Raw genomic sequence first — 26045 nt, forward strand, 5'->3', positions numbered from 1 at the left:
TATGTACACTGAGAGCATATGCAACAAGACAAATTCCTTGTGTGTCCAATCACACTTGGCCAATAAAAAAAAAAAATTCTATAAACTGTGTGCATCCTGCTGGAAGAGACAGCTTAAACATTTGGGTCAGTGAGGAATAGAAAGCTTTAACAGTAACAGAGTTGGAAAGGACCCTGGAGGTCATCTAGTCCACATTTCTGACATCAATACAATTGTGTCCAGAAATATTTTACAAGAAGAGTTCTCCACTCCTCTGAATACAACAAAATACCTTAAGCCACCAGACTTGAAATCCTGGGTTTAGAAAATTTAGAACTCCGCCGCCTTCGACATGACCTGAGTTTAACTCATAGAATCATCTATTACAATGTCCTTCCTGTCGAAGACTACTTCAGCTTCAGTTGCAACAATACACAAGCACACAATAGATTTAAGCTTAATTTAACCGCTCCAATCTTGATTGCAGAAAATATGACTTCACTAACAGAGTTGTTAATACTTGGAATACACTACCTGACTGTGGTCTCTTCCCAAAATCCCCAAAGCTTCAACCACAAACTGTCTACTATTGACCTCACCCCATTCCTAAGAGGTCTGTAAGGAGCGTGCATAAGAGCATAAGTATGCCTACCGTTCCTGTCCTATTGTTTCCTTTCGTTATATCCAATTAATATAGTTATTACATACTCATGCTTATATATATGCTTATATATTGTATAGTTATTTCATGCTTATGCTTATATATACACTATATGACAAAATAAATAAATAAATAAATAGTCCAGGGGTCTCCAACCTTGGCAACTTTAAGCCTGGTGGACTTCAACTCCCAGAAAGCTGGCTGGGGAATTCTGGGAGTTGAAGTCCACCAGGCTTAAAGTTGCCAAGGTTGGAGACCCCTGATCTAGTCGAACCCCCTGCTGGAGGAGGGGAGGAGACCTGTACTAAGGATTCGAACCGCCGAACTGCCTGATCAGCGAGCTCAGTGTCTTAGCCACTGAGCCACCTAGTCATGCCCGGACCATAATGCTGTGTGTTGCGTTTCTACAACCCTACAGTGACCCATTGCTTCTCTCCCACTTCTCAGCTTCTCCCCGACTTCCCTACTTTGTAGTTCAAAGAGCAGCACTTTGCCTATGAAGTACGGAATACAGATGTCTATGCAGATTCTCAGTCATCCAGGTCATGGTTGTCCCAATTTCTTCCCCCCCCCCCCGCAAAAGGCAACTGGATTTTCTGGTTTTTCTTTGAAGACGTTTCGCTTCTCATCCAAGAAGCTTCTTCAGCTCTGACTGGATGGTGGGGAATGGAAGAGTTTATATTCTTCCAGCTGTATGTCGTCAGTGATGGATTTCAATTTTTTTTACTACCGGTTCTGTGGGGGTGGCTTGTGTCGTGTCCCACTCCTCCGCTGACGGCCGGGTCAGGGAAATCCGAATCAGGTGTGCCTCTGCAGCTCTGCCAAAGTCCTAGCAAAGTCCTCAGGGCAGGCAGGAGACCAGAAAGTGACTTCAGCAAGATATGTTTAGACTTTGCCTGACTCAGAGAATGCCAGAAAGCAGATCCTTTATATAGGCCATGGGGTGTGGCTCCATGACTCAGCACTTATCCAGGCCTGCCCCTCCCTTCCTTCTGTTGCCTCCGCCTATCAAGTCTGACGCGAGGGTCACTCCAGTCGGCAGCTGTTGGTAATAGACCTCCCTCAGGCTCACATGCTGTGGAGGAGGGGGAGGGGTCTAGTTGCTCCGTTTGCCTGGGCATGGAGCCAGAGCTGGGGGCTGGAGGTATTTCTTCCTCTTCAGCCTGTCTGGGCATGGAGCCAGGGCTGGGGCCAGGAGGCATACTAGAACATTCCTCCGTGTTCGGAAGCAGATAAGAAGACCCCGGCTGAGGTGAGATTGGATGAGACACAACAGCTTGGTGGGCATGGCAGGGGAAGGATACTGTAAAATCTCCATTCCCACCCAACTCCAGGAGAAGGTTACTGCAAAATCCCCATTTCCTCCCAATCAGCTGGGACGCGGGAGGCAGAGAATAGATGGGGACGAGGCCCGTCAGAATTTTTACTACCGGTTCTCCGAACTACTCAAAATTTCCGCTCCCGGTTCTCCAGAACTGGTCAGAACCTGCTGAAACCCACCTCTGGAGGTCGTATCCCTCCCCCTCTGTGACCCTGAGGACACAGATAAATCTCCGAGTGGCCTCACAAGCTCTGTAAAAGAATATAATATAACAACAGAGTTGGAAGGGACCTTGGAAGCCTTCTAGTCCAACCCCCTGCCCAGGCAGGAAACCCTACACCATCTCAGACAGATGGTTATCCAACATTTTCTTAAAAATTTCCAGTGTTGGAGCATTCACAACTTCTGCAGGCAAGTCGTCCCACTGATTAATTGTTCTAACTGTCAGGAAATTTCTTCTTAGTTCTAAGTTGCTTCTTTCCTTGATCAGTTTCCACCCATTGCTTCTTGTTCTACCCTCAGGTGCTTTGGAGAATAGCTTGACTCCCTCTTCTTTGTGGCCACCCCTGAGATATTGGAACACTGCTATCATGTCTCCCCTAGTCCTTCTTTCTATTAAACTAGACAGAATGAAAATGACCAGTTGTCTGCAAGGAATGTAAATCCATTCCCCGCCATCCAGTCAAGAGCTGAAGAAGCTTCTTGGATGAGAAGCAAAACGTCTTCAAAGAAAAACCAGAAAGTTCACTTGACTCTTGGGGCGGGGGGAAGCACCTTTGGTACAGAATTCAGAGTAAGAGTTGGAATGGACTCTGGAGATCTTGCCCCTGGCTGAAGCAGGAGACCCTATACAATTTCAGACAAGTGGCTGTCCAGTCTCTTCTTAAAAGCCTCCAGGGATTGAGCACCCACAAATTCTGAAGTAATTCAGAGCTGAGGTAAACGCCAATCACATTTCAGTTTATCCAAGTAAGGCCGAGCTGATTTTTCTGGGTTAGGAAGCTAAGACGGAATGCATTCCTGGGCTGCAGGCCAGGCTGGGAAGTAACAAACCCAACAAGCCAAATGGCTGATCCAGTGGTGAAATCTGAACCGGTTTACTATTGGTTCGCTGGCTGCGCATGCATTGTTGTGCCTCGGCCGCCCCCCTCTCCGCAGCCGGGCCCCTCTCATCTCCTGTTATCTCAGCCAGAGACGGATAATGAAGACGAATGGCCTGGCATGCCTCCAGCCCCCAGTCCTGACACCATGCCCTGACAGACCGAGCAAGACGAATGGCCTGGCATGCCTTCAGCCCCCAGCCCTGGCACCATGCCCGGACAAACTGAGCAAATAAACCTCCCCCCCACAGCATGTGAGCATGAAGCCAGTCACGAGCTGGAATTGCCAACAGCTGGAGAGTAGATGGATCCACGCTTCCGGAGAATGGAGAGGCGACGTCAGCAAAAGGAAGGGAGGGGCAGGCCTGGATAAGTGCTGAGTGATGGAGCCCCACCCCATGGCCTATATAAAGGATCTGCTTTCTGGCATTCTTTGAGTCAAGCAAAGTCTAATCTGATTGCTGAAGTCACACCTTGGATTCCTGCCTGCCTGAGAACTCTGACAGGACTTTGGCAAAGCTGCAGAGGCTTCGTGGCCACGCTTGAGACAAACTTTCCAGACCCGGCCGTCAGAGGAGGAGTGGGACACGACACATATGCTGTGCACCATGCACCAAAAGCGAGTGCACGCCGAAAGGAAGCATGGGGCAAGAACAGCATGCGAGGGGCGGGGGTGATCAGCTGTGATGCACGAATAGGTTGTAAAAAAATGCTTTTAAAAGTAAAAAAAAGGCTCCGATGATCGTGCGGCTCAGCTGTGATCGTCAGAGCCTTTTTTTTAACCTTTTAAAATCATTTTTAAAAAGAAGTGGCAGGCGGGCGACCAGGCGATTGGGTGGGCATGGGCAGGGGGCCAGGGATTTTTGCTACCAGTTCTCCGAACCACCCGCTGCCATTGCTACCAGATCAGCTGATCCGGTCCGAACCGGGAGCATTTCACCCCTGGGATGATCACTTGCTTCTTCTTGCTAAGAAAATAGAACATTGCACAGTTGCGCTCATGTAGCCGTTAAGTTCCATTCCAAAGCCACTTTTACCTTTTAAAACAAACTTTTGGGCCCCGGAAAAATCCCATGTCACCTCCCACCCTTTGGGGACACACCTGCCAACATGGAATGGGATGGGATCTGGAAAGGACCTTGAAGGCCTTCTATTCCAGCCCCCTGCCAGGTCTATACCATTTCATAGAAGTGGCTGTCCAGTTTCTTCTTAAAAACCTCCAGCGCTGAAGCTCCCACAACTTCGGAAGGCAGGCTGTTCCATTGGTCAATTGTTCTGTTAGGAAGTTTCTCCTTAATTCCAGGTTTCTTCTTTCCTTGATTAGTTTCCATCCATTGTTTCTTGTTCTGCCCTCTGGTGCTTTGGAAAATAAGTTGACCCTCCTCATCTTTGGAGCAGCCTCTCAAATACTGGAATACTGCAATCATGTGTCCCCCATTCCCCCCACCCTCCAGTCCTTCTTTTCTCTAGACTGGCCAAACCCAAATCCTGCAACCATTCCCGTTTTAATCTCCAAACCTTTAATCATCTTAATTGATCTCTGCATTCCTTCTAAAGTCTCAACAACTGTTTCGTAATGTGGTGACCAAAACTGGATGCAGTATTTCAAGTGTGGTCTTTACTAAGGATTTATAAATTGGTACTACCGTAATACTTCACATGATTTTGATTTTCCAAAATCTTGTTTTGTTCTTTCCTGCAGCCAGCACCATGGCCTTCAAGTTACCCATTAGATGAGATAGAAAGCTCCAAACTCACCAGATTTTAGCTGCAGTGGCACCACTATTCTACCATTTTAAGGAGGGATTGGGAAGCGGCGCTGAACCCTCTGGTGAGTTCAACTTCTTTTAAAATTTTAAATCCATCCATCCATCTGATTTGTACACCACTCATCTCACCTATAAGGCAACCTCCCACCCTAATGGGATAAAATATCTCTTTTGTGTTGAATCATTGACACAATTTATCACTATACTAAGAGAGAGAAAAATCCAAGCTGGGAATTAAAAGTACTGGTATTTCATTTCCTCCCTCTTACTCTTATATGCCAATATTGTGTTTCCCCGAAAATAAGACCCTGTCTTATATTTTTTTTGAACCCTGAAATAAGCGCTTGGCCTTATTGCCATGCGCTCAAAAGCCCGATTGGGCTTATTATCAGGGGATGTCTTATTTTGAGGGAAACTGGGTAGTATAAAGCCAAGAGATGGTTTTATTGACCAGGATAATAAGAGAAAGCCTCTTGGCACAGTTTCCCCCTCAGCATTACAGGTAGTTCTTGTTTAGCAACTGCCTCATTTAGTGACCACCTGCAGTTTATGACGCTGATGAAAAATTGAGACTAATCCTTACATTTATGACCTTCACAGGTCTGTAAAACAAAAGAAGTTGAGGTAAGATCATAAACACAATTTCATTTAGCAACTGCTAGTCCCGATTGTGGCCATTAAATAAGGACTACTCTTTCTTTCTTTCCTTCCTTCCTTTCTTTTTCTTCCTTCCTTTCTTTCCTTTTCTTTCTCTCTTTCTCTCTCCTTCCTTCCTTCCTTTCTTCTGCCTGCCTTATTTATTTTGGTTTTCACCAGAAACTACTCCCCACAATATGCTATGTTTCTCAAAAAAAAAAAAAAAAAGGGCCTCTGTGGCTCAGACTGGTCAGACAGTCTGTTATTAACACAGCTGCCTGCAATTACTAGTCCCACCAGGCCCAAGGTTGACTCAGCCTTCCATTCTTTATCAGGTAGGTAAAATGAGGACCCAGATTGTTGGGGGCAATAAGTTGACTTTGTATATAAATATACAAATAGGATGAAGGCTAACATAGTGTAAGCCGCCCTGAGTCTTCGGAGAAGGGTAGGATATAAATGCAAATTTAAAAAAAAAAGTGATTCTAGGACCTGTAGGGGTTCCTCAAGACACACTTAGGAATCTGTGAAATCAAAATTATTTCTCAGGCTATGATGAAAAATAATACAATATTAAATCCCATGTGAAGAGAAGTAGTGGCAGTGAATGCATCCGTTATAATTTTTAATTGGTAAATACCGATATATATAATTCAGAGAAAGAAAGGCTCTTCTAATATTCAGAAGTGGGAAGGGATCCTGAGAAATAAAGTTTTGAGGAACGCTATCGTATAGGACAGTGATGGCTAACCATTAACATCACCATGTGCTGACCAGCGTGCCAGAAATGTCAAACAAAACCATCCTGCCTGGACCATGCGGCCTTGCTGGCCTTCGCGTGTGGGAGCGCCAAAACCCGGAAGAGCAACGTTCCATTGTGCATGCGTGTGCCAGCACCCAAACTTCCGGTTTTCGGCGTGGAGGTGCACTCAACAAATACTGCTCTTCCGGGTTTTGCTGCTACTGTGTGCGCGAAGGCCAGCTGACCGGCGCATGTGTGTGCACAGAAACACGGAAGAGGAACCAGCGAGGCCACGTGTCCCACGCGAGATGGTTCTGCGTGCCACTTTCAGCATGCGTTCCATAGGTTCGCCAACATGGCTATAGGATCTTCATTAAGCCATCCTCTGCATCTTCCTTAATGGAAGCCCCTCAGGATAATCTGTCTCTTTCCCTCGCTTTTCTCTATGTAGGAGGATTGATTTTCTCTGTGGCTCAGACTGGTAAGACAGTCTGTTATTAACACAGCTGCTTGCAATTACTGCAGGTTCAAGCCCCACCAGGCCCAAGGTTGACTCAGCCTTCCATCCTTTATAAGGTAGGTAAAATGAGGACCCAGATTGTTGGGGGGGCAATAAGTTGACTTTGTATATAATATACAAATGGATGAAGACTATTGCTTGACATAGTGTAAGCCGCCCTGAGTCTTCGGAGAAGGGCGGGATATAAATGCAAATTAAAAAAAAAAATACTTCAGGCATTTTTCCTGCAGGCAGTCTTAAATGATAATTTTTCACAAGCGACCCTCATGCTTCCATACATATAAAGGCTGGTCCCCAAAGACCAGAAACTCAAGACCCTTCTATAAATAAGCAGCCTTAAAATTCCCCGTTATCAGAGACCTGCCTTCTTGTCAATTCGTTGGACGGCTCTTTGAAGCAGGAAGTCTCTTTCCTTAGGGAGATAGGTTGACTTAACGCAAAAAAATCTTGTAACCTCATCCTGTTCGTCTCAAAGAATCAGTTGAGCGGTGAGAAAACCACTTCTCTTCTTTTAAACAGCTGCCAAATAGTCCCAACGCTATGAGAGTGAATTCCTTAATTTAATAATAATATCAGAGTTGGAAGGGACCTTGGAGGTCTTCTAGTCCAACCCCCTGCCCAGGCAGGAAACCCTACACCATTTCAGACAAATGTCTATCCAACATTTTCTTAAAAATTTCCAGTGTTGGAATTTATAGTTATAGTATATAACATACAGGAATTTATATTATAATTTATAGCAAGCTACATCACCGCACTGAACTGAAGCCCCCCTTCCACGTTCAGAGCATTTCTATCAGCATTCTACCATACAACAGAGCACGGGTCTCCAAACTTGGCAACTTTTAAGACTTGTGGACTTCAACTCCCAGAATTCCTCAGCCAGCCGGTCATGCTGGCTGAGGAATTCTGGGAGTTGAAGTCCACAAGTCTTAAAAGTTGCTAAGTTTAGAGAGCCCTGCTCTATTGTATGGTATGGTGCTCTTCATCAGCTACTGGCACAAGAAGGCACAGAGCAGGGGTCTCCAAACTTGGCAACTTTTAAGACTTGTGGACTTCAACTCCCAGAATTCCTCAGCCAGCATGACTGCCTGACTTGTGGACTTCAACTCCCAGAATTCCTCAGCCAGCATTGCCAAGTTTGGAGAGCCGTGTAATAGAGTACATTTCCCCCCCACCCCCAGATCTGACTTGAAGCCATTACCACGCTAACATTTCAGTATTCTCTCTCCAGTATGAGATAGATAGATAGATATATTTACAAAAAAAGTTTTATTTCTTAAACAAACTTACATAGCCACCCGTCTATTAGAAAAGACACTTTAGGTGGCATGCAAGAGCGAAAAAACACAATATGATCAAAACAAAACAAGCATTTAAAACTATATCAGGGGTTCAGATAAAACTTGCTTCCATCAATCAATCAACCACATCTTGCCGGCACCATCAACATCCTGGTCCTAGCGCCTGGGATGGAAAGCCAGATCCTCACAGCTTTCCTGAAGGTCAACACTGACCATCTGTATCTTGAGGGTGCCGGAGGCTGTTCCATAAGGCAGTTGCTAGGACAAAGGCATGCTTCCGTGTCCCCATCAGGAAACACTGTTTAACTGAAGGGTTGTTTAACTGAAGATGCCCACTTGCCAGAACTAGGCGATGAGCAGGGATAGTCAGTCCTGCAAATAAAAACTGGGCCCATGTAGGGCTTTAAAGGTTATGACCAGCACCCTGAAGGATCTTGGGAGCTCATGTAGTAGAAGTATTATTATCTGGGTATCTTGTGATGCACCCCTACTGGATCAGTTGTAGCTTCTGAATGCTCTTCAAGGGCAGCCCCACTAGAGTGCATTGCCAACAGTCCAATTGAGACGTGTAAGGCATGGCCGACTGCGAGCAGGGCCCGATAGTGTTGGAAAAAGTGTGGCTAATGCACAAGACTTATTTATGCAAAGGCCCTCCTTGCCATGTGCCGCTTGCTCGTTGAGCAGGAGTGGTGAGTCCAGAAGGTTGTGAGTCCAGAAGAACCTCCCAATGCTGTACCAGCTCTGATGGCCAAAATTAAAGATGGCAAACCACTAGGTACAGTTGGGACCCAAACTCACCGTCATTTGGTCCTGTCAGGAATCATGGAACCAGAGCTGGAGAGAGTCATTAAGACCATCAAGTCCAACCTTGGCTCCATGCAGCCATCCCAAATGGGTCCATGGATAGGTGGACACCTCTGGTGAGGAGTATCCCATCATCTCGTTGCAAAATTGATCCAAATGCTCAACCATCTGTCATTACTAAGGAATGTTTTGGAGTTTTTGTCCCAGCATTCAGTGGGACAAAAGAGGACAAGTCCCTTTATTCTGTATGGCATCCATTAATGGATTTGAAGTATGTAATGATCCTTCTCTGTTTTCTTTTCAAAAGCTCCTAAAGCAATAAGTTGAATTCGACTCCACATTTTCTTTCAGATCTCTCTCTGCTTTCAGAAAGCATAATCTACATAATTCATAATTTGGGTGAGAGATGGAGGGCAATAATATTTATATTGATTTTACAAGTAATCTTTGACTGATCGCCATTCCTTTAATGGCAGTTCCAACTTACGATGGTTTTGGAAAAAGTGACTTACGACCATCCCTCAATCGCACGATCATAATTCAGTCACGACAACTGATGGTTGCAGTACCTCATGACTGCAATTTGTGATCTTTCCACAAGTGAAGTCAATTGGGGCAGCCAGATTTACTTAGCAATCACGATAAAAACAACAACAACCGGTTGTAAAATCAGATCTGGTCCCGTGGTGACTCGCTTATTGACCGCATCACTTAGCAACTGAAATTCCAACCCCAACTGTGGTTGCAAGTCGAGAACTCCCTGCCTTTATCCCAATCATACACTAAAACTCTTTCTTCTATTCTACTGCCACTCTTTTGTTTTCAATGGATTGTATCTTTCAATTACTACATTCCGATTATGGGAGATTTTCCCTGCTAGGTTTTAGTTACATCTGTGGCTTTTTCCTGAAATACGAATTTCCAGATAGTTCTTCAAGTCACTTCCCTGACCGATGTATGTCCACCGCTAAGAAAGTGGGGTGGTTTGTCTCCGGTATGAATTCTCTGGTGTCTCTTCAGAGTTCCTGATTGATTGAACCATTTCCCACACTGAGAACATCGGTAGGGTCTTTCGCCGGTATGAATTCTTTGATGCCTCTTCAGCAGTCCTGCCTGTCGGAAACATTTTCCGCAGTCGGAGCACTTGTGCGGTTTCTCACCGATATAAATTGCCGCGTGGATTTGAGAACATTTGTAGTGTTTCTCGCCTGGGTGAAGCCTCTGGTGTTTTTTCAAAGTTCCCATCTGGTTGAAACCTTTCCCACACTGAGAGCATTTGTAGGGTCTCTCTCCGGTATGAATCCTTTGATGTCTCCTCAAAGTTCCCGATTTATTGAAGCATTTCCCACACTCCGAACACTTGTACGGCCTCTCTCCGGTGTGCGTTCTTTGATGTATTTTCAACACATCCGCCTCGGTGAAGCATTTCCCACACTGGGAACATCTGTGAGGTTTCTCTCCGGTATGAATTCTCTGGTGTCTTTTCAAGTTCCGCATCTCATTGAATCCTTTCCCGCACTCGGAACATTTGTACGGTGTTTCTCCAGTGTGGATCCTTTGGTGTATCTTCAAAAGGATCCCTCGGGTGAAGCTTTTCCCACACTGAGGACATTTGTAGGGTCTCTCCCCGGTGTGGATTTTCTGGTGGGTCTTCAGATTCCCTGCCTGATTGAAGCTTTTCCCACACTGGGAACATCCGTAGGGTCTCTCTCCGGTATGAATTTTCTGGTGGGTCTTCAGATTTCCCGCTTGATTGAAAGTCTTCCCACATTGGAAACATTTGTACGGTTTTTCTCCGGTGTGGATTTTCTGATGTTGATTCCATTGACTAAATTTACCAAATTGTTTCTCGCACTGAGAACATTCATACACTTTCCTTTCAGCGTCATTAGGGGCCTGAATTATATTTAGCGAGTTTGCATTACTGAAGGTTTTCACGTACTCAAGCGAATGGTCGTGTTCTTCTTCTTCTAGATAACTGCACTGATACCTGTTGAAATGATTCCCATTTCTCTTTCCAGAAAACCTGCAGTTTTTCTCAATTCTTCTATTTTCTTCCTTGCCGCCGAAGTCGGAAAGACACTGGAGATCGTCCTCTGAGCTAGGCCATTCTTCAAAGTCCTCCGAGGAATCTATCATGTCAAGTTCCACTCTGTAGTGATACTTCCGACCATACTTGGAGAACAAAGGCGTTTTATCCTTGCTGGATAAAGTGGTCTTTCCAATAACAGCAGTAGAAAATCTTTTTGCCAGCAGAAGGCGTTCCTTCTCGTCCTCCATGGGTGTCTCCTGGGTGTGATTTTTCGACTTGGAGTTTAATGGCAGATTCACGGGGCGTCTCGTGGAGTCTGTCCTGTAGGTTGCCTCCGGCTTTTCATCGTCACCCAAAGAATCGTCCATCTTGACTCCACTTTCCCATCCGTTACCTGCCAAGAAAGAGGAAAAATGCCTTTAACTTCCTTTCAGCTGGAATTTGCTTCCAACGTCCTGAATGTCTGGTCGTTGATAAAGAACTATATCCCAAGTAATTACCGTATTTTTCAGATTATAAGACGCACTTCCCCCCCACCCCAAAAGAGGGTAAAAAATTGGGTGCGTCTTATACACCGAATGTAGCCAACAATGCAAGGCATGGAGGCTGCAATGGTCTGGGGCAATTCCTGCAGCCTGGAACAGCTGATTGGGAATGTTCCGGGAGGCCAATCTACCCGCCCAATCTATCAGCTGCTCGTGCTAAATCAGGCTGCAATAATGTGCTGAAACTGACCTGGCTGTTTGCTATTGATGCAAGGACTCAGAGTGGCTCAGACTGCTAAGACAGTCTGTTATTAACACAGCTGCTTGCAATTACTGCAAGTTCAAGTCCCACCAGGCCCAAGGTTGACTCAGCCTTCCATCCTTTATAAGGTAGGTAAAATGAGGATCCAGATTGTTGGGGGCAATAAAAGTTGACTTTGTATATAATATACAAATGGATGAAGACTATTGCTTGACACAGTGTAAGCCGCCCTGAGTCTTCGGAGAAGGGCGGGATATAAATGCAAATAAAAAAAAAAGAGTTTGCAGCAGCAATCACATCCAGAAAACTCCCACAAGTAACTGATTCAGCAGGATTCAATAACTTCTCTTTATATATAATATAACAACACACGAAGTAGATATACAATACCAAAAGCAGGTTTTCCAGTGTGGTAGTAAATACAAGCAAAACACAAGCAGAGGAGTTTCAGTTTCAGTTTTGAGCAGCAGACTAATTTTCAGCTCAGCTCAGCACAGACTCAGAGCTGCAGAGCTAAGCCACGCCCAGTCTCCTTGCTGTCTCCTTTGTTGTTGCTCACACAGCAAATACTGTTTCAGTTTCCAAACAGCCCTCCACTCTCTCACGCACTGAGAGGACGCTAGCCAGATGAATACCAATGGATGCTGGTAGGCAGAGGCAGATTTTTTTTTCTTATTTCCCCCCCAAAAAAACAGAGTTTTATACTCCAGAGCAGGGGTCACCAACTTTTCGGACCTCAAGGACCACTAAATTCATAATTTTCAATTCTGCGGACCACTAATATGATCTTCCTAATGACCGGCCGGATGGGCATGGCTAGCTGGTCATGTGACTGGGTGGGCATGGCCAACTCGATGCCATTCATGTCAAGGGGCGCCTCGCCAGCCTCTACTCGCCCCTCCCCTCCCAGCCACCTCTCGCCTGCCCGCTTGGGCTCCTTAGGGCCCCAACAGGAAGCAGTTGTTGGAGCTAAGCAGCCACTGTGAGAAAGAGCCCATAGTCTGAGGACCCCTGATTTAGTGCAATATTAAAAAATGCAAATAATTTTTCTGCGGACCACCAACATTTTCTCACCAATTGGTGACCGCTGCTCCAGAGCGTCTTATACTCCAAAAACTACGGTAATGACTCTTGGGAGCGTGCAAGAAATAAAACAACGGCAAACCAACCATCTGTGTAAAATAAAAATGTAAACAGTGTAAAATAACACCAAGCTCAAAGAGCACCAAGAACCCCTCTCCCCCAGGATCAGCCACGCTCCTGGTTTACTTGGTCAGAGCTTGGCCAGCTCTATCCTGTATGTAAAATCTTACATATTCAGTTTCTTTTGCCATATACTCATATATGTTTCCTGTTGCCTTGGGAATCCTTACCCAACATACTGATCTCCATTTCAACTCTTTCCCTCTTCATTGTTTCCAAGAGTTCTTCCTCTCCAGGATCAAAATCCACAGGGTCATCCTTCAGCAGCTCCTGAAACAGGGAGACAGACGGATCCATTCAGAGGGATTTTGCTATAAAAAGGAAAAATCAGCCGTTTCCTTCTCCATCAAAGCGCTACCCGGAATCAGACAGGATCCAAAACAGTGTAGGTAATCCTCAAGCTGTGATCGTAATTGAGCATGGAATTATAGTCATAAGTTGTAGTGGTCATTAAGCAGATCATGTGACTGTGCCCAATTTTATTCCTTTTTTGCAGCAGTCATTTAGCAAACGTGATTGGCAAGTGAACCTGTTTTATTGAGAGAAGCCACTTAGAACTAGGAAGAAATTTCTTGACCGTGAGAACAATTAATAAGTGGAACAACTTGCCTGCAGAAGCTGTGAATGCTCCAACACCGGAAGTTTTGAAGATGTTGGATAACCATTTGTCTGAAGTGGTGTAGGGTTTCTTGCCTGGGCAGGGGGTTGGACTAGAAGACCTCCAAGGTCCCTTCCAACTCTTGTTATTATTATTATCCAAAAGGTGGGTTTTTTTTGCAGAAAACCAGAAGTAAACATTGTAAATCAACAACAACAACAAAAGAACTAAAAACAATTCAACAAAAATTGCGATAACATGACCACTGGATGTTGCAAAGGGCCATGAAGGTGAGACAGGTGCCAAGTACCATAATGCAATCATGTGACCACGTGGGGGTGGCGGTGGCCGGGGGAGGTCAACTTCTGGATCCTAAGATCCAAAACTGGATCCTAAGTACCTTCTGGGGAGGACTTCAAACAGCCGTTAGGTGACTAGACTTTAAGCAAAGAGTAGTTGTATGTAAAATGTTAAAGTTTTATAGTTTCCATATACGAGTTTGACCTTCCCAAAGCTGGAAAACAGAATAATAAAGTTGGAAGGGACATTGGAGGTCTTCTACTCCAACCCCTTGCTCAAACCGGAGAGATACCATTTCGAGGGATTGGACTGATTGTCCAGTCTCTTCTTAAATACCTCCAGTATTGGAGCACCCACAAATTCTGGAGGCAAGTTGTTCCACTGATTAATTGTTTTCACTGTTAGGAAATTTCTCCTTCATTCCAGATTGCTTCTCTCCTTGATTAGTTTCCACCCAATTGCTTCTTGTCCTGCCGTCAGGTGCTTTGAAGAATAGTTTGATTCCCTCTTCTTTGGGCAGCCCCTGAGATATTGGAACACTACTATGTTACCCCTAGTCCTTCTTTTCATTAAACTAGACATACCCAGTTCCAGCAACCGTCCAGTCCTGTGAATTACCTCCCTATAAACTGGTTATTGTAGGCAACACGGCTATGCTATGGTGGTGCAGTGGTTAGAGTGCAGTACTGCAGGCTATTTCTGCTGACTGCTAGCTGCCTGCAATTTGGCAGTTCAGATCTCACCAGGCTCAAGGTTGACTCAGCCTTCCATCCTTCCAGGGTGGGTAAAATGAGGACCCAGATTGTTGCAGACTCTGTAAACTGCTTAGAGAGGGATGTAAAGCACTGCAAAGCAGTATGTAAGTCTAAGTGCTATTGCTAGGGCTAAGTGCTATGCGGGAAATAAGGCAACTGTAATAATTTTTTTTTAAAAAAAATGCATTTCATTTAAAAAGCCGCCTTTCAGCATTGTGTATTATGAATGCAACACCTTTGCATCAGATTATATGCAGGCAATTCCAGAAGCCTAATCCAGTTATGGAATTCAGATCCTACCTGACAGGATCCGGATTTGGCCTCTTGCAGACTTGATAGGAAGTCTTCCACCAGGGCCACCGCCTGGGAACACGTGTCTGGCCTTCCCGCTCGGATCCAGCTCCGGAGGTCCGGTGGAAGGCTGACCAAGAACTGCTCCAGGATCAGCCGTTCCAGGATCTGCTCCTTGGTGTGTCTCTCTGGCTTCAGCCATTGGAGACACAGCTTGTGGAGCTGGCCGTAAAGCCTCCGGGGGTCTCCCACTTCCTGACAGCAGAACTGCCGAAAATGCTGGCGTTGCATCTCCGTCCTCAGGGCTTCCCCTCGCAAGATGGCCGCCTTCACTTTGCCATAGTCTTCTCGCTCTTGGATTTCCAGGTTTTCAACGGCCTCTTCCGCTTCTCCACTCAAGGCTGGGAAGAGCTGGGTGGCCCATTCTTCTCTAGGCCAGCGGCAAGCATTGGCCACTTGCTCAAAGGAGAGCAGGAAGGCCTGGGGGTTTTCCCAGGGGGAATCCTCTGACATCATCGGATTCTTCCATCCATCGGGAGGGGGTTGTGATGTCTGGAGGAACTGCTGCCACTGGCTTTCCCAGCTCTCTGCCACCCCCCAAAATGGATCATTTTTGTTCTTCTGAAATGCTGCCCATTCCGGTTGTCGCTCGGACTCAGACTGAGTTGCCACGGGCAGTTTTCCTCCTCCTGTTTCCGCTTCTAACTTTGGACTTCCGTCTTTTTCTTCTTTCAGCATTTTCTCCGCCCGCTGCCCTCTAAAACCTGGAGTCGGAATAAATACATTCAGATTAGATCACTTTCTGCAGGACGTTTAGAGACACAGCACAGTATGAAAATAATAATTAGATAATGGAAGTTAAATAATAGAAAGCGGGGGATAGCTGCTCTCCAATCTTCTCTTTGTGAATAAAACAGATAAGTTGTTTTGGTGTTGCGGTGAGAATACTGGTGTCAATGTTCCAACTGACGAACCCAACCAAAGCAAGTGCAGTTAAAATGTTCCAATCTCTGAATGCAAAACTTCGTTGAGTACATCATTTCGGCACCAATGAGGACAAAACCAGATCTAGCTCATTCCCATATAAACCCAAATAATTAAAACATAGGATTCTCCCTCCTTCTAGGAGAGGAATAGAATAGAATAGAATAGAATAGAATAGAATAGAATAGAATAGAATAGAGTAGAGTAGAGTAGAGTAGAGTAGAGTAGAGTAGAGTAGAGTAGAGTAGAGTAGAGTAGAGTAGAGTAGAATAGAATTCTGTATTGGCCAAGTGTGATTGGAAACACTAGGAATGTGTCTTTGGTGCATATGCTCTCAGTGTACATAAAAGAAAAGATACATTTGTCAAGAATCATAAGGTGCAACACTTAATGATAGTCATAGGGAACAAATAAGCAATCAAATCATATTAGGAAACAGTCAATATAAATCATAAGGATACCAGCAACAAGGTTACACGTAAAGTGATGGGGAGACTTGGACTCAGAGAAGCCAGCTTGGGTCGTTTAACATCTTCAAGGCCAACCGTCCTGGGAACAGCATGCACGAAGGAGGATCGAACCACCTGGACCAGAGACATTCCCAAAACATCTTCCTGGGCAATGATTGAAGTCTGGTTGCCTGGCTACTGGTGGGATGGGCTCTGGGGTTATTTTCAATTTGGCTTTTCACACGCGTTTGCTATCTCAGGGGCTGCCACAAAGAAGAGGGAGTCAAGCTATTCTCCAAAGCATCTGAGGGCAGGACAAGAGCAATGGGTAGAAACTAATCAAGGAGAGAAGCAACTTAGAACTAAGGAGGAATTTCCTGACAGTTAGAACAATTAATCAGTGGAACAACTTGCCTGCAGAAGTTGTGAATGCTCCAACCCTGGAAATTTTTAAGAAAATGTTGGATAACCATCTGACTGAGATTGTGTAGGGTTTCCTGCCTGGGCAGGGGGTTGGACTAGAAGATCTCCAAGGTCCCTTCCAACTCTGTTATTCTATTCTAAACCTTGTCTGGCTTTTGTTACAATCAGTTCTTTCCTAGTAAAAGTATCTTTTCTCTGAATCTATGGAGTGAAGGGTTTTCTTTCCTAGAGATTGATCTGAGGCAGCCTGGATGAGGTGGGGGGGGGTATATATTTTTTTATAGGAAACCTCTGCTAACATTGCATCCAAGTTGATTCATTGGTTAAAACCTTATTAATTCTAAACGGAATCAATGAATGAATGAATAAATTAAATTAGAATGGCTAGTAGGGAAGATGAGGGTATGCAAAAGCTTTATTTATTTATATGAAACAGAATTGAGAAACACTCCACTACAGTAGTTGTATATTGCGTCTTACATTTCAGGAAAATCCTTACCTCCCTTATTGATCTTCCTCTCACCATGTTTGGTTTTTGCAGTCTCCACAGACTCTTCTTCATGTGAGAAAATCACATGCTTCCCTTTTAATGGCCCCTGAAACAGGGAAGAATTCTACTCAGAAGAGCCGATTTTGACACACATACACACAACACACACACACATCCTACATACAATCACAGCAGGTTTTTATGAGGCTCATCAAGACCAGCTTAGTTGCACGTAGTCCTTGACCCAAGTGTCGTGTCCCACTCCTCCGCTGACGGCCGGGTCAGGGAAATCCGAATCAGGCTTGCCTCTGCAGCTCTGCCAAAGTCCTAGCAAAGTCCTCAGGGCAGGCAGGAGACCAGAAAGTGACTTCAGCAAGATATGTTTAGACTTTGCCTGACTCAGAGACTGCCAGAAAGCAGGTCCTTTATATAGGCCATGGAGTGTGGCTCCATGACTCAGCACTTATCCAGGCCTGCCCCTCCCTTCCTTCTGTTGCCTCCGCCTATCAAGTCTTCTGATGCGAGGGTCACTCCAGTCTGCAGCTGTTGGCAATTGACCTCCCTCAGGCTCACATGCTGTGGAGGAGGGGGTGGGGTCTAGTTGCTCCGTTTGCCTGGGCATGGAGCCAGAGCTGGGGGCTGGAGATACTTCCTCCTCTTCAGCCTGTCTGGGCATGGAGCCAGGCATACTAGGACATTCCTCCGTGTTCGGAAGCAGATAAGAAGGCCCTGGCTGTGGTGAGATCGGACGAGTCACAACACCAAGTCTATTCAGCAACTACAGATATTTTTCAACTTACGACCACAATTGAGCCCAAAAATTCTCTTAAAGTGAGACATTTGTTAAGTGAGTTTTGCTCCCTTTTACGACCTTTCTTACTGCAGGTGTCAAGTTACTAGACTTTGTCTAGACCAGGGGTCTGCAAACTTGGCTCCTTTAAGGCTTGTGGACTTCAAGTCCCAGAGTTTCTCAGCCGGCTTTGCAGGCTGAGGAACTCTGGGAGTTGAAGTCCACAAGTCTTAAAGGAGCCAAGTTTGCAGACCCCTGGTCTAGAAAGACACAAAAGGTGATCACGTGACCCCAGGACACTGCAACCGTCATACGTATGAGTCAGTTGCCAAGTGCCAAGTGACCAAACTTCAGTTTCATCACATGACCTGCAACGGGAGGGGGGGGGCAAGTGTGGAAAGTGCTCATGAGTTACTTTTTTCAGTTTCATTGTCACTTCTAAGGATCAGTAAAGGAGCTGCTGGTAAGTTGAGACTTTGGAAAAAGTGCAGAGAAGAACAACTAAGATGATTAAAGGCCTGGAGACAAAAACGTATGAAGAACGGTTGCAGGATTTGGGTTTGGCTAGTCTAGAGAAAAGAAGGACTAGGGGGGGACGATAGCAATATTCCAGTATTTGACAGGTTGCCCCAAACAAGAGGGAGTCATCTTATTTTCCAAAGTCCCAGAAGGCAGGACAAGCAACAATGGATGGACAACAGTGGTGAAATCTGAACAGGTTTACTACCAGTTTGGCTGCACAATGCGCGCTGCACGCCAAATGCAAGATGCCCATGCGCAGTGCACGCCGAAAGGAGGCATAGGGTAAGTAGAACAGCGTGCGGGGGTGGGGATAATCAGCTGTGGGGCGCGATCTTTTTTTTTTACTTTTAAAAGCATTTTTTTTACAACCTATTCAGCCGAACAGGTTGTAAAAATTGCTTTTAAAAGTAAAAAAAAGGCTCTGACGATCGCATGGCTCAGCTGTGATCATCAGAGCCATTTTTTTAACCTTTTTTTCCCCCCCATAAAAAGTTTTATTTTTACACTCATGTCAAACAACTCATTCAATGTACAGTTATATACAATTAGTCGGGCCTGCCCAGTCACCACCCCCCTTTTTAACACTCTTCCCTCTTCTACCTTCTTTTACTTTCCAGACCTTCCTCTCCTTCTCTTATCTACATCCTCTCCTCCCTCCACCCTACACCTTCCTTCTCCCTCTTCTACCCCTCTTCCTTCCTCTTCTCCTCTTTCCTACCTCCTACTCTCTTCTCTTTTCTCCCTCCCCACCGTTCTAAAATGGTAACCGGGCAGACCCGACCCTACATTAATTATATTTATACATCTTCAATAATCCCTGTACATTAACCATCACTCCATCTCTAACCTCAACCCCCCAATTCCCCTCCCCCTTACCCCCCATCCCGACTTCCCAGAACAAAATGCAGGGTATCAAAACTAACAATCATAATCTAAAATAATTCCTAAATTATAATCTCTAGTCTCTCCACACTTAATCACACTCTCAATTCCCCTCTCCTTCAAAAATATATCTAATACAAAATATTTCCTAAATTTACTCATATGCTATTCGATATTTTTTTATCTGATACTTATTTTGAATATAATCAATCCACATTTTCCATTCTAAAATATATTTTTCTTGTGTATAGTCTTTCAAGTAAGCAGAGATTTTTGCCATTTCTGCCAGATTTGATACTTTAAATCTGGCAGAAATGATCGCATGGCTCAGCTGTGATCATCAGAGCCTTTTTTTTTTAAACCTTTTAAAAGCATTTTTTACAACCTATTCCTACCATTCGGGTGGGAAAAGCAATCGAGCCGGAAAGAAGCGGCAAGTGAGCGACCGGGTGATGGGGGGGGGGATCGGGGGCAGGGATTTTTGCCACCGGTTCTCTGCTGCCATCGCTACCGGATTAGCTGATCTGGTCCGAACTGGATGCATTTCACCCCTGGTGAAAACTAATCAAGGAGAGAAGCAACCTGGAATTAAGGAGAAACTTCCTAATACTGACAACAATTAACCAGTGGAACGGCTTGCCTCCAGAAGTTCTGGGTGCTTCATCACTGGAGGTTTTTAAGAAGAGACTGGACAGTCAATTGTCTGAAATGGTATAAGATCTCCTGCTTGAGCAGGGGGTTGAGCTAGAAGACCTCCAAGGTCCCTTCTGATCGATTGAGGACTACCTGTAGTCAAAGTTATGATGGCCTGGTTGCAGTTGGTCCTCGAAGTTCACACTTTACAACCGGTTGCAGTGCCTCTTAATCACACAATCACCATTTGCAACTTTAATTGTAAGGTTTCTTTATTTTTATTTTCCCCCCTAGAAGAATTCACTTTATTTTTCAGTTGAATTGTACAGATTATGTTCCATTAAAAGTGGGAAAAAAACTCTGAAGTGATTTATCTTAATCTGATTTGTTGACATTTCAAAAACCTGCCATTTTAATGGGTGCGTATAGACTTTTTTAAGAGACAGGGTGGCTCAGTGGCTAAGATGCTGAGCTTATCAACTGAAAGGTCGGAAGTTCAGCAGTTCGAATCCCCAGTGCCGTGAATCGAATCCCTAGTGAGCTCCCGTTACTTTTCCCAGCTTCTGCCAACCTAGCAGTTCGAAAGCATGTAAAAAATGCAACTAGAAAAATAGGGACCACCTTTGATGGGAAGTTAACAGCGTTCCGTGCACCTCTGGCGTTTAGTCATGCTGGCCACATGACCACAGAGACGTCTTCGGACAGCGCTGGCTCTTTGGCTTTGAAACGGAGATGAGCACCGCCCCCTAGAGTCAGGAATGATTAGCACATATGTGCGAGGGTGTTGTGACTCCAGCCCTCGAACCTGGCCCCATGCCCAAAAGTGACTCAGGAAGTGAGGGGGAAGGGCCAGTAAGGCTTACCTCGGGAGCACCGATTCCTTTGGCTCGGCTCCAGGAGCCAGAACCAGACCAGTTGGAGGACGTAATGAGGCCGTCATCCTCTGATTCCTCCCTTCCCCAGGTTACGCCTTCAGACCCAGCTGATAATAATAATCAAGCTTGGCTTGACCCACGCTTCAGAAAATTAGAGAGGCGGCGTCATCAAAAGAAAGGGTGGGCAGGAGCCCCACCCCACAGGATATATAAGGAGCTTTGGGACTGCTCTCACTCCACGGGAAGCAAAGTTTAGCTGATCCGTTTCAAAAAGAGCTGAAAGTCTTTCTACATGAGTCATTTGTTTGAACTTTGGCAGGCAGCTGCGATTTCTCTGCCAGGACTGATAAGAGCCATGAATCCACTGGCTGAAGGCCAGCTCGTGGGTCTGAAGTGGGGAAGGAGACAGAACATTGGGGAACCTTTACCTTTGACTTACCTTTATCCACTGTAAAATAGGAATTTAAACGAGAGTTAAATGATAAACCATACCTGACACGGCTTGGATTTGACTTCTGGCTGGCTCCTAAGGAAGTTCTCCATCAAGGCCACAGCCTGGGAACTTGTCTGTGGCCTCTTTGACTGAACCCAGTCCTGAAGTTTTGGAGGGAGGCTGGCCAGGAATTGCTCTAAGATCAAGAGCTCCAGGATTTGATCCTTAGTGTGACTCTCAGGCTTCAGCCACTGGTGGCAAAGCTCCTGGAGGTGGCTTTGAACCTTTCGTGGGTCCTCCACTTCCTGGCAGTAGAACTGCCTGAAACGTTGACGCTGGACCTCGCTTTTCACAGCATCTCCCCTCAAGATGGCCACCTTCACGTTCTCATAATCCTCTTGATGAATGGTGTCCAGGCTCTGAAAGGCCTCTTCAGCTTCTCCATAAAGGGCTGGCAGGAGTTGGGCCACCCACTCTCCTCTGGGCCAGTGGCAGGCCGTGGCCACCTGCTCAAAGGAGGCCAGGAAGGCCTTGGGGTCTTCCCAGGGTGAAGCCTCCAAGTTCCCGCCTGCTTGGGGGGTGGGTTGTGTCTCGAGAAATGGCTCCCACTGTGTGTCCCAGCACTCCTCCATCCCAATGAATGGATCTCTTTTGATCTTTTCGGGTGGTTCCTAAATTGCTTGCTTTGGCAGACTGAACGGAAAAGCCAGAGTGTTTCTGTTTTTCTTCTGATCGCTCCTCTTCTAGTTCTTTTAGATGCTTTCCTACCTGTTCGCTTTCTGAAAACCAGAGTTGTGTATTTATCAGGTTAGATCACTTTTAGCACAATTGGGCAAGACTGTCTAACAGGTTACAGCCATGATGGCAAATCTATGGCACGGATGGCACGCCGAACCTTCTCTGCGGGCACACCAACCGTCGCCCCAGCCCAGCTCCACTGCGCATGCGCACGTGCCTCCCACCGGCCAGCTAGTCTTTGGATCTCTGCCGCACATGCGCGGGGGGGGCAGGATGCATGTGTGTGAGGCGCTTACACTGCATTTTGGGGGTTCGCTCGTGTGCGCGTGCCCCCCACACCCCATTTTGAGCCTGGAAGGCCTCCTGCACCAACCTGGAAGCCAAAAAATGAGCGAGGGGGTGGGGCGCATGCGCGGAGGCACTCGCACTGCATTTTGGGGGTGCACGCACGCAGGCACACGTATTTGCTCGCGCGCACGCTTTGGGCACGCAGCACCAAAAAGGTTCGTCATCGCTGGGTTAGAGACTGTGAAGGATAAAAGAAAACTGGTAATTTCTATCCAAGATTCACTTTTGTAGCACCAAGTAAACTTTTGTCACTCTCCCCAAGCTAGAAGAAAGACCAGCACACATCCACCCAGAAAGCAGACCCAAACCCACACTAATCATGAAGCACGACCAAGGATCAGAAGCCAGACCGCAGCTGCAACATTAGCCATTTCAAACCCCTCCAATCCATACATGCAGCAGACAGACATCCAAACAACAGCAATGCAGCTCACCAGCTCAAATCCCCCTGCAACTCTGACTAATCTGAGCACAACCAAGCCCCCACTCAAACAGGACACACCCCCATCCAATCAGAGCACACAAAAAAAACCCATCCAATCAGAGCACAGTCAAGCTCCACCCAATCAGTTCAAACCCCCACTAGCAGTTAAAAAGGAAGAAACAGCTGCGATCACACATTGCTCCCAGAAGCATGAAGCTGAAGCCTGAAGATGACGAATGAGACTTCGTCGAAACGTCGCCAAGACACTTCCGATTTTACGCGGGAGAAAACCCGAATAACCAAAGACCTACATACAAACACCCGCGAAAACCTCAGAAAACAAATATATATATATGTATATGTATATGTATATATGTATATATGTATTTTGTACATCAAAAGGGGGCATGTGGTTAAACGGGCATCATTAGTCCAGCAAACTTGAAATCCCCCAACCCGAAAAAATAACACGATTCTTTCTCTAGCTAAAAAAAAAAAAAGATCTCTAGCTGTCTCTCCATCCTTTTATTTCGGGAAGAGGGGAGCCAACCCGACTCCCTTATGCTCTACCCACCCACCCCTCAAGAGTCAAAGGGCTGAGCTTCCAGCTGGGGGGGGGGTCACCGCGCTCCTTGTGCACCTCCACATCCACACAAACACAAGCAAGCACGCACACACATATTCGGGATGCGAGAGCTCGACGGCGGCCTTGCATCGGCGCATCCTCCAGCCCCGGGACTGCAAGAGGATGGAGCTCTTCTCCTTTCTTCTCCGCGCCCCGGAGGAGCCCCATTGTCCCCGGCCCGCCAAAACCCCTGCGCTGGAAAGCAGAGCAAGCCAAGCCAAGCCAAGCCAAGGACGCGATGCAACATGCAACCCAATGCAACGCGATGCGCGCATCCAAGCTCCGGGATCGGGGCTGGAAAGCAGGCGCGCGCCTTTCCAGGGACGGAGGGGAGGCCTCCCTTTTTTTTTTCTTTTTTTTTTGCAACGCTCCGCCCGCTATTCTGGAAGAAGCCCCCCCGCCGCCCCGCTCTCCCCCCTCCCGCCCCTGCAGCGCTCGCAGAGCTCGCAGGAGACCCCGTACCGCAAAGTGCAAAGAGGCCGCCGATCTCCGTCTGGGTTCCGCCCGGTGGGGGGGTTGGGGGGGGGCGGGGAAGCCCGGGGCGCCTTGGGGACTCCCTGTTGACCGGCGGGGCTGCGAGGCTGCAGCTGCTCCCGCCTGTCCCCGCCCCTCGTTTGGCTGCGGCCGGCGGCGGCGCCGCCGCTCCCGCGGGCGACCCCTCCCGGACGGCGCCGCAACTGCAAGCTTCGCTTTCACGGGAAGAGCCGCCGGACGTGAAGGAATCGGAATTGGAACAGAGCTGGAAGGGACCTTGGGAGGTTCTTCTAGTCCAGCCCCCTGCTCAAACAGTAGATCCTATATCTATATCTAATCTATATCTATATCTATATCTATATCTATATCTATATCTATGTAGATCTTTGGTTATTCGGGTTTTCTCCCGCGTAAAATTGGAAGTGTCTTGGCGACGTTTCGACGAAGCCTCATTCGTCATCTTCAGGCTTCAGCTTCGTGCTTCTGGGATTGCTCCCAGAAGCATGAAGCTGAAGCCTGAAGATGACGAATGAGACTTCGTCGAAACGTCGCCAAGACACTTCCAATTTTACGCGGGAGAAAACCCGAATAACCAAAGATCTACATACAAACACCCGCGAAAACCTCAGAAAACATCCATCCATCCATCTATCTATCTATCTATCTATCTATCTATCTATCTATCTATCTATCTATCTATCTATCTATCTATCTATCTATCTATACACCATTTCAGACAAGTGGCTCTCCAGTTTCTTCTTAAAAACCTCCAGTCATGAAGCACCCACAACTTCTGAAGGCAAAGCTGTTCCACTGGTTGATTGTCAAAGAGTCCCGTCCCCACCCAAGAACTCTCGTGGGTTGCAAAATTCCACCCCTGTTCCAAAGGTGCTTGTTCAAGAGGCAACTGGACTTCATTTTTTGTTGTTGAAGACATTTAAAATGATAATAAAGTTCTATTCTATTCTATTCTACCCTCCAGAAGACACTATAGAGCACTGCACACCAGAACTAGACACAAGAAGTTTTTTCCTGAACGCCATCACTCTGCTAAACAAATAATCCCCTCATCACTGTCAAACTATTCACTAAGTCTGCGTTGCTATTACTATTACTCTACCCATCTCTTCCCACTTATGACTGCATGACTGTAACTTTGTTGCTTGCATCCTTACGATTTATATTGACATTTCCTGATTGCTTATTTGTACCCTGTGACTATCATTAAGTGTTGTGCCTTATGATTCTTGATGAACGTATCTTTTCTTTTATGTACGCTGAGAGCTTATGCACCAAATACAAATTCCTTGTGGGTCCAATCACACTTGGCCAATAAAGAATTCTATTCTATTCTATTCTATTCTATTCCATTCCATTCCATTCCAGTTTCACTTCACAAAAGCGAAATAAATATCAACCAATTGCCAAGCAGCTGAATTTCAATCACGTGACCATGGAGATGCTGCCACGGGCATAAATGTGAAAAATGGTCGTCAGTTACTTTTTTTAGTGCCGTTGTAACTTTGGTCACTAAATGAATGGTTGTAAGTCAAGGACTACCTGTTTTAAGACTCCTTTTTACATTTTGCAGGGCACTTGATGGTAGTGGCTTGGGGCAAACGCATACAACTGAAGGAAGTTTGGGTAGAGGCCTTCCCCTGCCCTCACAAGGCAATGGAGCCAAACATTAGCAATAGCATTTAGACTTGTATACCGCTTCACAGTGCTTTTACAGCCCTCTCTAAGTGCTTTACAGAGGCGGCATATTGCTCACCCAACAATCTCGGTCCTCATTTTACTGGCCTCGGAAGGATGGAAGGCTGAGCCAACCTTGAGCTAGTGAGAATCAAACTGCTTGCAGTCGGCAGAGTCAGCCTGCAATACTGCATTCTAACCACTGCCCCACCACGGCTCAATTAGGTGACATTTGAGATACAACTAGTACTCGAGTCATGACCATAATGGAGCCTGCCCATCATTGTCATAACTCATGGTGCCATCTGAGTCAGTGATCATGGAACCAAAGGTTTATTCTTGCAAATTTAGGGAGTTCCCTAAGGATGGCCTCATGCTGGAGCCCATCCTTAGGGAACTCCCCTCCCCCCTTCCAGAAGGTATGCACTGGGCTGTTCTACGGGTTGTATTTATGTGGAGTTTGGTTGTGTGCAGCTTTTAATTAGGGTGCTGATGGTC

General features: G+C 46.1%; 1 protein-coding gene across 1 annotated transcript in view; it reads right to left on the reverse strand.

The window, feature by feature from the left end:
• Window positions 1-7992: 7992 nt before the first annotated feature.
• The window catches only part of LOC131189536 (uncharacterized), a 34815-nt gene continuing 16762 nt past the window's right edge, over window positions 7993-26045 (reverse strand). Inside the window, exons 5-11 of the mRNA XM_058165665.1 lie at window positions 23841-24067; window positions 23432-23573; window positions 21303-21899; window positions 17118-17214; window positions 14772-15526; window positions 12989-13088; window positions 7993-11262 (exon numbers count right to left, since the gene is read on the reverse strand). Coding sequence (XP_058021648.1) covers window positions 9770-11262; window positions 12989-13088; window positions 14772-15526; window positions 17118-17214; window positions 21303-21899; window positions 23432-23573; window positions 23841-24067 — 3411 coding nt within the window. The 3' untranslated portion in view covers window positions 7993-9769. The remainder of the gene's footprint in view (window positions 11263-12988; window positions 13089-14771; window positions 15527-17117; window positions 17215-21302; window positions 21900-23431; window positions 23574-23840; window positions 24068-26045) is intronic.

This window comes from Ahaetulla prasina, chromosome 2, assembly GCF_028640845.1.
Source record: "Ahaetulla prasina isolate Xishuangbanna chromosome 2, ASM2864084v1, whole genome shotgun sequence".
NCBI classification, from domain to species: Eukaryota; Metazoa; Chordata; class Lepidosauria; order Squamata; family Colubridae; genus Ahaetulla; species Ahaetulla prasina.